Raw genomic sequence first — 14,986 nt, forward strand, 5'->3', positions numbered from 1 at the left:
CATTTCCATGTAATTTAAAAAAAAAAAAAAAATTATTTTCCTCAAACAGTTTATTCAAGTTAACAAAAACAATTATTTTAACCTGTGTCTCACAGTTAAAGAGTGTAATGAGAGTGCGTAAATACGAACACATTACACCAATTCTTCAATCATTACACTGGCTTCCCATTTCCGCCCGGATTGAATACAAGGTCTCCCTCCTCACACATCAGTGCATCTATGGCAACGCCCCCACTTACCTTAAAGAACTCCTCACCCCACAGATTTCAGCACGTCCCCTCCACTCCACAAACACTCATCGTCTCCTCCCCCCTAGGACTAATACCCGCACCACTGGGGATCGAGCCTTTTGCGCCGCTGCTCCTCGCCTGTGGAACGCCCTCCCTGAACATCTGAGGGCTCCACAAATGACTGATGGTTTTAAAAGGGGTTTAAAAATGTACCTTTTTAAAAAGTGTTTTAATATAGTTTAAATTTCTGTGCTAATCTCAGTTGGCAGCTGGTTTTAATTGCTGTTTTTTGTAGCACTTTGAGATTTTCTTTAAAATGTAAAGTGCTTTATAAATAAAATGTATTATTATTATTATTATTATTATTTTAATGTGCAACCCTGTTACCAAAACCTGTCCACCCTCTTAAAACAATGGAACATTCCATACATTCTGATATATACAGGAAATTGCATCATCATCTTCTTTTCTGCAGCATGGCCATGAGACAAGTACTCAGTCTATTGTCTCAATTTACACAAAAGTAATGTGGGTAAAGCTTAATCATTCAAAAAATACGATACATTGTATTCTGACACCTTTCTGTCATAGCCAGCATTAACGTTTTTCAACAATGTGTGCAACAGTAGCTCTTCTGTGGGATTGGAGCAGAAAGGGTAGCCTTCGCTCCCCACGCGCTTCAGTGAGCCTTGGGCACCCTGTCTCCGGTTCACTGGGGTCCTTCCATCGACCACTTTTGTTAGGCATTAACCACTGCATACCGGGAAGACTTGCCATTTCGGAGATGCACTGACCCAGTCGTTTAGCCTTCACAATTTGGCCCTTGTCAAAGTCACTCAGATCTTTGTGCTTGCCCAGTTTTCCTGCTTCCAACACATCAACTTTGAGAACTGACTGTTCACTTGCTACATAACATCTCCCACCCCTAGACAGGTGCCAGTGTAAACAGAGAATCAATGTTATTCACTTCACATGTCAGTGGTTTTAATGTTATGGCTGATTTATATATATATATGTATATATAAATAGATTTTCTGAGCTTCTCAAAACAGAGGTGGTGTCACTGGTCTGATGAAAATATTTGCACATATCAAAGGAAGAGACCAAACAGAATTGCTAGTGCCCTCAAAAGCAGGAGTGATTGTTTCTACCTCAATAATGACATGAGTAGAACGGTTACATATCAACAAGTTAGTACTGAGCCACAGGAACACTATCACATGGAATGGCTGTGCAGATATAAGAGGTCAAAATAAAATTAAAACAAAACATATGGCAGGAAGCAAACAGTTCTCCATTAATACAAATACTATATTTCATTGGCAAAATATCTTTAGCCCACACAAGCTTAAATGGAGAAGCAGTACACACATATCTCTACAACACACGTCACATCAGAGCAACAGATTTCTCCAAAAGCCAGGTTTCACTGCACTGTTCTGCTACTATTACTGGTGACTGCACATCTGATAACAAAAAGAATTGCGAAGTGAGGTATGAATAAACCAGCTGGCACAATCTACTTTAAACAAATTGATGAATTATTAAAAAATTGTGGGAAAAAAACAAAGAACAAGCAGAAATAAAAGTAAGACTAGATGAGCTCTTCTGAGGTAATCATTTTACTATTTCAAAACTGAGTTGAAACCCCACCTTCTCCCAAGACTCCTACCACATTATGTATAAATGAGTTTGCCTACATATTGAGTTAAAGCCTTCTCAGCATCAGCAAACAGTCTGGCTTATGAATTCAGATTCATTTTCTACAACTCAGTTGCTACCATAGATAATGAGAACAGTTCGGGTTTTGAAGATGGCAAAAACATTGGCGAAACCCAAGGAAAAAGAAATCTGACCTGTCAACGAATGATGAACTGAAGATGATAACCAACACCGTGCTAGTCATCATCCGTGCAGTGACGGGAGAACTGCTGGACAGAATTATTGATCAAGATCTGAAAGACAACTGCCACGGCTTCATGATTGATCACCCGAGTCAACTCCAACACATGTGTTTGCTCGGTCCTGACATGTACTATCTGCACATGAACGCCTACAGATTGGTGAAAAAGCCAAGTCAAGGTATCGCTGAAGCCATCGTGTGTAATTGGCGAGATGAGCCTCCCATCAAAAATGTTCTGAACAAGGTCAAAGAGAAGACAAAAGAAATTTGGAGAGACCAGGTGTATGAACATGTTGTGGGCTACTGGACCTTTCCCTCATCTCTGGAACCCTCTGACCAGCCACATATATGGGAAACTTCAAAACACGCCACGTCTATTCTGACTGCGAGAAAAGCCTGAAGACTGAGTTTACCTCTGCTCACCAAAAAATTATTAAACTGAGAGTCAATGACCAAAGTAGTTTTACTAATCATCTTCCTGTTGATATAAGTGTTTATTGACTAGAAATGTTCATGAACAATGCGTGAGATTCTCTGTTCTATGTATATACCTTATATCCTCCGTATACTGTGTATCCTAATATCCATATACACACTTACATGCAACAAGTTTTATCTTTCAAGTTTGCTTGTCACTAAATGTCACTAAAATCCTTGATTGTATCAAAGTCATAAGTTTTCTGAGAAAAAAATGCTTAATCTATACCTGCATTTGATCATTATTGTCCTGATAGTCCAAAATGACTGAATTGATGAAGAATATATTATATGCCATTAGACCCAGGGTCATATGGTGGCGTTAAAGAGTTTGCAAAGAGCTAACACTGAAAATGCATACATATTATGGAGAAAAACAACAAAGTTGTCACTATTAATTATGATAAGCCACATTACCATAATAGAAGTAATCAAAATCACAGTAATCAAAGTCAAATTGGATCAGAACAAGCATTTATCTGTTAGTTATGGGAAATTTATAGCTAAAATACACTTCAGACCTGCTAAACATTCATTCCATCTGTAAAAAATGATAGATAGGGTGTACGTTGTACTGCAGTCCTATGTGGATTATTACATCGACCAGACTGGAAATGGTCTCCCAGGTTTTCACTGCGCTCCACCATGTATGGGTCAAGTCTAGGAGGTCTGTTCAAGGGTCTTTTTAGAATGGCTGTTCTGTTCATCAAAAGGGCCTTTGCTATTGCAAAACCTCATTTTAAAACAGCAGGTATTGTAAGTGAAGTAGTGAGCAACATTATGACCAAGATACAAACTCAGAATTAAGACGGATCAGGTCTTGCATTGATTGCATTTAAAAAATCTAAAGGGTGTCAACAAAAGATTCTAAATAAAAGACGTAAGGCAACTAAAATCAAGACCAGTGTGAAAAAGACCAAGCAGAGAGGCAAGAAGCCTCCCCCCATCTCTCACAAAAGAAGGCAGCCAAACATTTTCTAACATCATGGCTTTGTTGCACAGTCTATCCTCAGAGTATACTAAGTCAGAATTGGATATTTTCACATTACCTTATACCCAAACGAGTATCGAAAAGTACACTTATGTCGAAATACCTCCACTTTCTGTTCTGATGGACAATGGGCCCCTGGGGTTCTATGTGGCTTGAAACAGTGAGGATTATCTCGACTTGAACAACACTTTTTGCATCTAGCTTGTACAATCGTGAACTCTGATGGCTCTAACATAGCTAATGATGCAAAGATGGGGGTCATTAACTATCGCATGGCATAATTTTTTTCAGTGTATGTCATGCTCGGGAATTGTCTTATTCCACAATCTAGCAGTACATACCCATACCAAGCTACCTTTGAATGTCTTCTCAACTATGGAAAAGAGACCAGAGACCAATTTTGCAACAGGCTATTCTACAATGACACAGCAGGGCATATGGATGCCACTGATCCAGAAGGTCAAAACGGAGGTCTTAAACAAAGGGCCAGATTCAGTGCTGAAAGCGACACCTTTGACCTGATTGGAGACATTCATTCACATATATTTTTTCAGGATAAACTTTTACAGAATGGTATCGATTTAAGGCTTAAATTGGCTCGCAGCAAAGACGAATTTTGCTTGATGATGGAAGTAAATGCAAATTTCATTTCGAAAATACTCAATGCTTCTCTTTTTGTAAAAAAAAAAAAAAAAAAGTAACCCTCTCTCCATCAGTAAAACTTGGTCATGTGCAAACACTCCTTAACAGCACCAAAGTACCCTATCAAAAGAGTCTGCATGAAGACCTTCAGTCTAGCTACAGGGATTCACATTTGTTCACAAGAGAATCTTTTCTTTGGACCATTACCTAAAACCATTATCTTCAGGATGGTAGATAATGATGCCTTAAGAGAATCATACAATAAAAACCATTTTAATTTTAAACATTATGATGCAGAGTTTATTGCACTCTACGTACATGGTACTCAATATCCTGCAAAACCATTTCAACCTGTTTTTCAGTCCGGTAATGTGGTCCGTGAATTCCATTCTTTAATTTTAGCATCAGGAAAGCAGCTAAAGGATCAGGCATTGGCAATAAACAGGAAAGTACGTGAATGGTTGATGATTGTGGGCAAAATTTGTTAATAAGGTCAGGTAATATGCATTTGGAACATCAGACATTTGATTGATGCTGACATTTGACCTAAACCTGTAAAGACAATATGTTGCAATATATACAGACCACCTCTCTGTCATGAGAAAAATGTCATTAAAAAGTACTTTATGCATGTGCACATATATGTTTGTTGGAAAAACCACTTTTCTTTGTATCTTTGTAATATCTTTGTAAACATAATTTTTCACAGTTTAGACTTTTTCACACATTATTATTAATTATTCATTTTAATATAAACATTTATGTTTTGTATAATTTTTCATCCTCAACATGTGAAAAATATCATTGAAATGTACTGCATGCACCAAGCTCATAGCGCTTTGAAACTGTCTAATAGCGTTTTCAGCACCTAAAGCGCACACTTGTATTAGCACATAAAGGTTTGCTAAGAAAACAGTGTTAGTGCATATTTAAAAAATAATTGACTTTCTAAACAATTTTTTCACGATTTAGACTTTTTCACACATTATTATCCAATTATACATTTTAATATAAACACTCTTATTTATACTCTTAATACTTAATACTCTTATCGAATCATTTTTCATCCTGAACATGTGAAAAATGTCATCGAAATGTACTGCATGCACCTGCATACATGTTATTGTTAGAAAAAACACTTTTCCAAGCTCATAGCCCTTTGAAACTGTCTAAACAGCGTTTTCAGCGCATATTGTGCACTGAAAAAAAAAGATTCAGTGCTTCAGTAAATATGACAAAAACAAATCTGTGATTTTTACGCAAAAAAGAAAATTATTAGTATTACTAAATTGGTTTAAGTTCTGTCCTAAATTCATTCATGTAAATATGCAACTAAAACCCAAAGTGTACATTTTATTTACTTCATAGGGTTTAATTTTATATTATTTTGCAAGTGCTCACGAAACTAGAAAAAAATAAATAATGTTTACTTGAACCGATTGCATACTAATGAGGGGGCGTGGTTTTTGAACATACGCATTTGCAGAACTTTAAACTGATTTAATTTTGAACTTTATGGATGGGTTGTTTTCAATATTTCTTGTTCTGTGTTAGCTTTAATGCCTAAGGTTTTTTGTATTATGAAATGTTTTGAAAATTGTTATTTAAAGTTGACTTCTTCTTCTTCTTCTTCTTTTTTTTTTAAGTTGTCTCTTTCTTATTTAAAGTTGGAGTCTTTATTCAAAATGGACTCTTTTTTATTTAAAGTTGACTTTTTTTTTTTAGGTACCTTGCCTTTCTGGGCCACCAGAGTCAAGTATTTCTGTAAAGTTTTCTTGGTACACCCTCTTTGTGGTTCACAGCCAGGTGTATGGTTTGTGTGCAAACACAAGTCAGTCACTTTTTTACAGTGTGTAAGCTCTCATACATGAAATAAATAAGTAAAATTTACGAAAATCAAAGCAACATTGTACAAACGATGTACAGTAGCTGATGTGATTGTGCACTTGACACGGTAGCGAGATGAACTGTATATAGTATGACTAAGACACATTTTAAATGAGATGAGATAATCTGATAAATAATCTCTTATAAATTTTCTGATAATCTGAGAAAGATTCTGACTGAGGTAGTGTAACTATGTTTTCTATATTTATTCCAAATGTCAGTATTAAATCAAGGATGTGTGTGCCCTAATGAGTGGGTCCTATTATGTTCTGATTGACCCCTACTGAAAATAGAATGGGCACGAACACTGTTCTCTGTGCATCTTGTGTATTATCAAAATTAATATTAAAGTCTCAAACAATTACTATTTTGTCTACAGAAACAGCCAGGTTTGAGGCAAAATCCACAAATTCATGTAGAAATTCAGAATACAGCCCTGGGGATCTGTAAAGATTAGTTAGTGGAAAGGACAGTGTAGACTTATTTTTGGTGGCTATGTATGATATGTGAGTATAAAGAACTTGAAATGAGTGGAATTCATGTCTGGGTTTTTGTGTGACGCCTAGAAATATCATTATAAATAGGGGCTACCTTCATTTAATGCGAGATACTCGTTAGATCTAATCCTAGCCGTAGCTGTATGGTGATGATTTTAGGCAGATCCAAGGTGGACAGCCACTGTACTGCAAAAATATATATAAAAAATATAATTAGTTTGAATTTGAATAATATAAAATATATTCAAATATATGTAGCATTTCCTATTATAAGATTACCATAAACCAAACATAAGATTATTAAACCTATTTCTAGAACAAGACTATTTCAAGCTTGAAATTAGTAAAAAAAAAAAATAAAAAAAAAAAAAGCCTAGAAATTGGTTGAATAATCTTATATGTGGTTCATTGTAATCTTATAAAGGAAATAATAGGTAAATTTAAATAAACTAGATAAACACGTCTTGTTTTGCATCTCATAAAGATTTTTCTGCTGCATATGAAAGGCATGCTCAGTGCCATTCAGATAAGGTGACTAACTCTGACAGTGAAGAATTTTTCAGTTTTTACCTTTGAAAAACTTCTTTGTTGTCTTTGGCATTATGTGGAGGTCTTCCTTGGCCTACCAGTCTCTTCACGTTTACTATGCTCACCAGTCCTTGCTTTCTTAATAATGTTCCAATCAGTTGATTTTGGTAAACCTAAGGTTTGGCTGATGTCTCTCACTGTTTTATTCTTGTTTTTGAGCATTATAATTGTTTCCTTGACTTTTGATTGGCACAACTGTGGTCCTCATGTTAACAAACAGCAAAAGCAGACGCCAAAGGTGACCAAAAGCCTAGAATCAAGACAATGCACTAATGATGGTAAAACTAAAATGTATGAAAATCTTATGTGCACTTTACCAAATTTGAATTGTAGTATAAATGTAAAACTGTGGAGTACAGAGGCAAATAAAAAAATGCCTTGGTTCCAAACATTATGGAGGGCACTGTATCTACTATATACTAGTAAAAACGCCATTATTACTAATCAGTGTTGGAGTGTAAGATATCTTCAATCATAATGATTTTTTTACTAGTAAGAATTGTATTTTTACTAGTCACAATTCATATTAAAGATCTCTACATATAATTCAATTTTGACTAGTCATAAATTACATTCCTGTCTCTCATATCCTCATTAAATTTTTACTAGTAAAAAATGTAATTATAGATCTCAGCAATTCAGTTTTTACTAGTAGAAATTCACATTGTGTAAATCTACATTTGACCTAGTATTCCAATAATGATATCCAATCTCATGAGTATTGCGATGATATTAGGATGTTGGTACTGCCAGGACGAAATGTTTGAACTTGTAGCCTTGTAGCACTAGGGTTCTGGGTTGAATCCTCAACTTGGATTCCTGTCTGTGTGGCATTTCACGTGTTCTACATTACTTTTTTTCAGGGCTTTAAATAAACATGATCAAATCATGCTGACTGTATACAAACAAATGAAGCAAACTGCATTTAAAACTGTGTTAATGTAAATCAATTAATCATGTGGAAACAACAAACACAAGTTAAGTAAAATGTAAGAGATGACTTTATGTTGAAAGAAAGGGAACCTGTGAATGCCTGTGTATGTCTGTGCTACGTACAGAACAGTTTCTGCTGTAAGATATAATGCAAAAATTGTGAAAGGGAAGGTATTGTAAATATTGCAAATTTAAATATTCTTGTGCACCACCATGTACTTGTTTCCCACAAGAAAGACACATGCATTTTCCTTTTTAATGACCAAACTTTTTGGGCTAGGTTCAAAATTCACAATATTCTGACAATATACACAACTAGTCACAATATATAAATGTGACTAGTCAAAAAAATTTTTTTTCATGCTTTATTTTTCATAGCTTTATCTGTGACGCAGCAAGGATGCATTTGTGAAAGATGCTTTGTTACTTTGTTCGGAAGTCACACAGCAGGCTATTAACATTCATGTAGGATAAACACATATTACGAGAATTACACAATAAAACACAATTACACAATTAAAAATAAATATATTTCTGTTGATCTCAAAGCTGCAGACACCACATTTCTGACAGACATTTAAATCATCCAAGCTGATAGCCATCACGATAGTTGGAATCTAACAGTGATTCCCAATGGTATCATCCCAAGCCTGTGTGTATCAGTGAGTGGGTTCTTCACCGGCACACTCCACAGAGACTGCCCTTTTGGCCGTCACTGAGAAGCTACATGCCGCTAGATCAGCCAAACTGTCTTCAGTTCTCATCCTCCTTGACCTTTCAGCAGCGTTTGACAAGGTGAACCACAAGACGCTCATGAGCCTAGGAATTTGTGGTGCAGCATGGCAATGGTTTGCTTCCTACCTGGAAGATCGGTCATATCAGGTGACATGGAGGGGATCCACATCTGCTCCTCGCAGACTCTCCACTGGTGTTCCACAAGGCTCAGTACTTGGTCCTCTCCTGTTCTCCCTCTATACTCGATCTCTTGGTGCGGTCATATCCTCACATGGGTTTTCATACCACTGCTATGCAGATGACACTCAAATCATCCTCTCCTTCCCTCCCTCAGACTCTCATGTTTCTACTCGGATATCAGCTTGTCTGGCTGACATCTCATCATGGATGACAGCTCATCTTCTGAAACTTAATCCCACCAAAACTGAACTGCTGTTCATCCCAGGTGATTCATCCCCATCTCAGGATCTTGCAATTTCCCTAGACAATTCTCTGATCTCGCCTTCGGTTACTGCACGCAACCTTGGGGTAACCATGGACAATCAACTCTCCTTCTCCTCTCACATTGCTAATCTGACACGCTCATGTCGATTTCTCCTTTATAACATCAGAAGAATTCGTCCATTTCTTTCCTCACAGGCCACACAGGTGCTTGTTCAGTCCCTTGTCATTTCAAGACTGGACTACTGCAACTCCCTCCTGGCAGCTCTGCCTCTGAGCGCCATTCGTCCTCTGCAACTCATCCAGAATGCAGCTGCACGACTGGTTTTCAACCTTCCTAAATTTTCCCACACCACCCCATTGCTGCGCTCCCTCCACTGGCTTCCTGTAGCTGCCCGCATCAGATTTAAAACACTGATGCTCGCCTACAAAGCCAAAAACGGACCAGCACCCACTTATCTCAAAGCACTTATCACACCTCGAGCGCCACCACGCTCCCTCCGATCCTCTAGCTCTGCTCGACTGATCCCTCCATCTCTCAGGGTACAAGGAAGGCATGCATCGAGACTCTTCTCTGTTCTGGCACCAAGGTGGTGGAATGAACTTCCCCTAGATGTCCGAACAGCTGAGTCACTGGCAGTCTTCAAACGACGTCTAAAGACTTACCTCTTCATAAAATACTTAAATTAGCACTTTCACAAAAAAAAAAAAAAAAAAAAAATCACCTCCCCAACAGAGTTTTTGGACTGATGGTATTCCTAGTTTGTGACCTAGCGAGCCAATATCAGAATGTATTTTTGATAGACTTCAAAGCACTATTGTAAGTCACTCTGGATAAGGGCATCTGCCAAATGCCATAAATGTAAATGTAAATGTAAATGGGTGTGCTTCCACATAGCTACCTGTAGACATGCGAAACCTGCTTAACTGGCTTCAAACTCAAGTCTCTTTTCAGCTCAAAAGAGCATGTGTTTCGGTTCGTTTGTGTCTTTGCTATGTCAGATATGAGGGTTCATCTTATTGGTTATGCTTTGAAAAAGTAATTGTAAACTGGGTCAAAGTTAAATTTGAGTGAATTTTCACAGCAGGAAGGCATCAAGTCCAAATCCAATCTCCACAGGGAAACAGGGGCACTCATCATCTATAACCACATCCTTAACCACACTCACAGTCTGCTGTCTAGGGGAAATTCACTGCATGTTTGAGTTTCTCTTCTATTTCAAAGGACAAACAATGACAAATATGATCATTGCTACCGGAAACGCTTGAGCAGTCCTATTTCGAAACGGAAAACGAATCATAGCACTGAGTGCAAGTGAGCCGTTGCTGTTTACAGCGCGCATGCGCAGAGAGCTGGCCGCGCGGCGTGTGAGAGATGGCATACACAGCTAAGATTGGGCCCTCGGTTTTGAGTAGCGATCTTTCCCAGCTGGGGAGGGAATGCGAGCGGATGATGGAGTGTGGCGCTGACTATTTACACCTGGACGTTATGGACGGGTGAGCTGTAACAGTCTGTTATTTTCATAACAGTGTTTTTTAACCTGCGGAGGTAGCTTTATGAGTTCAGCTCGCGCCATCTGTAGCAAGTTAAAAGTCCTGATGCGTGGGTCAGCGGGGCGGCCGAAACCTAATTACTTACATTTTTACATACAAGCTGTGCTTTCGGCTAATGCAGCGTGGTCAAGGTTGAGTTTAGAAAGTTGTTATTAATTTTAGCCTGCAAGTTTCGCTGTATCAAAACTGCCAAGCAGGAGTTTAATTTGATCAGCAGCTGTGAATCTTCTCCTTTAGCTCCTTAGCTAATCTGATTTCCTGTATTGTAAAAAAAAAAAAAAAAAAAAAAAGTTTCAAATAGATGAACGTGAAAACAGTGCAGAAATTTATTTTGATACGAACAAATTAATTAATCATCAAGGTATTAATTATTAACTAGATTTTAACGAGTGTGTTTTAATGTAAACTTATTTAAATAGAAATATACGTAAAGGATTAAGGGCAAAATATTCGTCCATGTTATACATAAGTAGGGTAATTTTAGATATATTGGGACAATTGAATTTGCAACTGAAAACTTTCTTGCCATTAATATCCCCAAGGTGTTGATTATCTACATGTGAAGGAAAAAATGTCTATATCATATTCTAAAGAAAAATGGCTCACCTTTTTGTTACAGCTTACTGAAAGAAGAAAAAAAAAAAAATAATAATAATGACATGCTTGATAACTTGGGACGCATGTTTGGTGGTTTTACTTTTGTACTCAGTGGCGCATTTGTTCATTTATTTACTTATTTATGGCATCAGTAAATCAAAATCCAATAACAGGACTTCTCCAAAAACTTCTCCAAAAATCAACATATTCTAATATTGTATGAACAGAGTAGACTAAGTAAAACTAAATATATATTAAGATGTTGGCCTGAGAAAAGTTCTGTAATTCATTTCTTACATTAATAAAAACATTAATGGGGTTATTGTCCAGTATTTCCCAAATTTATCTTTTCTAAAACTCTTTATTAAAACTTTTAATAAAAGTATGTACAGATTAAGTAAAATCACAGTAAAAAAAAAAAAAAACATTAAAAGGTAAGTAATGTTTCATAATTTATCTCACAGTAGCAGCATAACACAGTATCTTAAAAAACAAACACTGATATCAGTCTCCAAACTCATATGAACAGAGTACACTAACTTAAAATCTCTGCATACTATGTTCAATATTTCACAGTGTACCTTTTATTCCCCTCCTTCTTAAGATGTTTTATTAGAAAAAAAAATGTTTAATGCACATAAAATCCATCAATATATCATTTAACCATAGTAGTGGGATGTAAATAATATATAGTACAATATGTTAAGGTATGATTATGGTATGTTATCATAATACGGTATAGTCTCACATCCTATTACACTCACACTCCTATCAAGAAGTTCCACTGAAAGGGATTAGTAACGTAAGTTTTGACTTTCACTTAGCGGCCCAGAAAATAAATGCTGCAAAGTTAAATGGCTCCAATTTACCCAATGTCCCAATATACCTGAATTCACCCTGCATTTAACAAAGTAGGAGTTGAATTAGTAAACATCTAACAAGCAATTCTCCAACCTATCTGAAGGCATTTTGTTCCGAACATCACGTTTGGCCATCCGATGGTAGAATGTCTCCGGAAAGCTGTGGGTCCAAATCCTTTCTTTGGTAAGTTGTAGTTTGAGCATTTATCATTAAATTCTGTTATGTGGTGATTCATTGCTAATCAGATGTTTCAAATGGAGACATCAGTAATACTGACACATCCACCTCTGTGCATACACAGTGTATGCTTTCAGTATTCTGCTGTTTTAATATTGCTGTGTAAAATTCTTAAGAAATGTAATTCTTAAGAAATGTGATAAAGCAACTGAAGTATGAAGTGCATACTGAAGCCATGATAGTTAGGTAAACTAACCATATACAGTGGATTTAAAGTCTACACACCCTTGTTACAATTGTGGGCTTTTGTGATGTAAAAAAAAATAAACCAGTAATATACCAACCAATAAAATTCAAGTGAAAAAATATAGCTGCAAGCAGAGACGACAGGCCCGAGCAGTACAGCTCATATTTGGTGATATAATGCATGAAGAAGCTAAGAGATATATGTTGTTATCCTTATTAGCCATTAATTAATTATAGTGAAAAAATGTGTAGTTGGGCCATGGCCACACCATTCGAGATATCAAAAATCAGTTCACAATTTAGCATCTTCAATCTTCAGTGTCTTGGCATAATGTTGACCACATTTGGAGAGAATTGCATGAATCCCCTAGGAGGAGTATTTAAAAGTTCAGAGCCTGCAATTTAAAAAAAAAAAAAAAGCACATCAAATCCAAAATGACCTACTTCCTGTTGGGTGGAGCTAATGACTGTCATTTTGAAAGTTGTCCGGCTTGATGAGAACAATATATGTACCGAATCTGGTGGCTGTAGGTAAAACTGACCCCACCACTTTAGTCAGAGCCCCCCTCCATGCCCATGTCTCAGCTTTTGTCTCAGCCTAACGGCCGACAGCTCTGATGTCTGTGCCAAATTTCATGAAATATTAAGCATGCTAAGAGCCTCAAGAGCACCCGAAAAGAGTGTTAATGTTTGATGCGTTACCATGGCAACACTATTTGAGATATCAAAAATCATGTGCTACCCTTTGCCTGGGCCGAACTTCATGAGTTTTTGAGCATGTTAAGGGCTCCAAAAGCCCTCGAGACCTTGAAAAAATATATATATTTTTAAATAATCCTTAGGAAAACAATAGGGTTCTGTGCACTTTCAATGCTTGGGCCCTAATTAAAGTGAAAACAATAATCATATTAGGGAAAAAAAAAAAGTACAATAACCTGGTTGCTCAAGTGTACAGACCCCTAAACTAATACTTACTTGAAGCACCTTTAGATTTTACCAATCTTTTTGGGTAAGAGAAAATCAATTTGGCACATCTTGACTTAGCAAAAGCATTAATCTCCTGTGCACAGCCCTCTTTAGGTCACCCCACAGATTTTCAGTTGGATTTAGATCTGGACTCTCGCTGGGCCATTGCGAAACCTTGATCTTGTTTTGGTGAAGCCAAACAAGATTTGGAGGTGTGCTTCAAATGTTCAACTTTGGTCTCATCAGACCATGACACATTATTCCACATGGATTTGGGAGACTGGATGTAATATTTTATTTTATTTTATTTTTTTTGCAAATTTTAGCCAGGATTGGATGTTATTTTTGGTTAAATAAAGGCTTCCCGTCTTGCCAGCCTTATGGCCCAGACATATGAAGAATTTGGGAGATGGTTGCTCCCTACATGTGACAGCAAGTTTTTGCCAGAAGTTGGTTAAGTTCTTTTAATGTTGCTGTAGGCCTCTTGGCAGCCTCCCTGACCAGTTTATTATCCTGTAGCTTTATTTGCATATAAGTGCTAATAAATGCCATATTTTAACATTTTTATCTTCCAAATACTTAAATGCCATTTTAATTCTTATAACAGACATTATCTTGCCAGAACTATATGTATAAACATAAAATTTTTATACAAGACTAATAGTTCATACACATTCCTAAAGATTTATTTTCTAGCTGTTACTGCCAGAAAAAACATTTTTAATAATAATAATAATAATAATAATAATAATAAAGGCTTGACCACAATTGTAAACATACAGTAATAGTGGTAATATTTTTTGCATAGTTATTTGTCATGGATTGATAACGGCGGCAGATGCACTTGCAGATTGGTGTCTATTCGAGTGAAACACACGAAAACAAAGACTATGAACATGAAACAGAACAAACAAGGACTACATACGCATGGCAAGGACATGAACACAATGTGGGCTAAATGACATACAACGTGACAACAAAATACAAAAGCTACACAATGAGACACACAGAATCCAGAGCTTAAATAGGGACACTTTTTAGGTGAAACAGGAAATGGGTAATCAGTGAAGCATGTGACTTGATCATGTGATGTGCTTGGGCTGCTGGGAAGTATATTTCTGCGCCAATACCATTCAGCTGACAAAACCCACCCTTAACGTGCAGCTTCCAAAGCACAATATGCAGTTCACGGGGGTCCTGGACAACCAAGCAAAGTGTCTCCTTGCTGATGGGGGCCCTTAGGCAGACAAGGTCCATGGGG

At 36.9% G+C, this 14,986-nt stretch overlaps 1 protein-coding gene across 2 annotated transcripts in view; it reads left to right on the forward strand.

Annotated features, from left to right (window-relative positions):
* The first annotated feature begins 10,647 nt into the window (after window positions 1-10,647).
* Window positions 10,648-14,986, forward strand: part of rpe (ribulose-5-phosphate-3-epimerase) — a 35,071-nt gene continuing 30,732 nt past the window's right edge. Inside the window, exons 1-2 of one of the 2 annotated variants that reach the window (XM_026936358.3) lie at window positions 10,648-10,821; window positions 12,440-12,519. In XM_026936358.3, coding sequence (XP_026792159.1) covers window positions 10,700-10,821; window positions 12,440-12,519 — 202 coding nt within the window. In that variant the 5' untranslated portion in view covers window positions 10,648-10,699. The remainder of the gene's footprint in view (window positions 10,822-12,439; window positions 12,520-14,986) is intronic. The other variant, XM_026936364.3, reaches the window with a different exon arrangement.

This window comes from Pangasianodon hypophthalmus, chromosome 5 (assembly GCF_027358585.1).
Source record: "Pangasianodon hypophthalmus isolate fPanHyp1 chromosome 5, fPanHyp1.pri, whole genome shotgun sequence".
Taxonomy (NCBI): Eukaryota; Metazoa; Chordata; class Actinopteri; order Siluriformes; family Pangasiidae; genus Pangasianodon; species Pangasianodon hypophthalmus.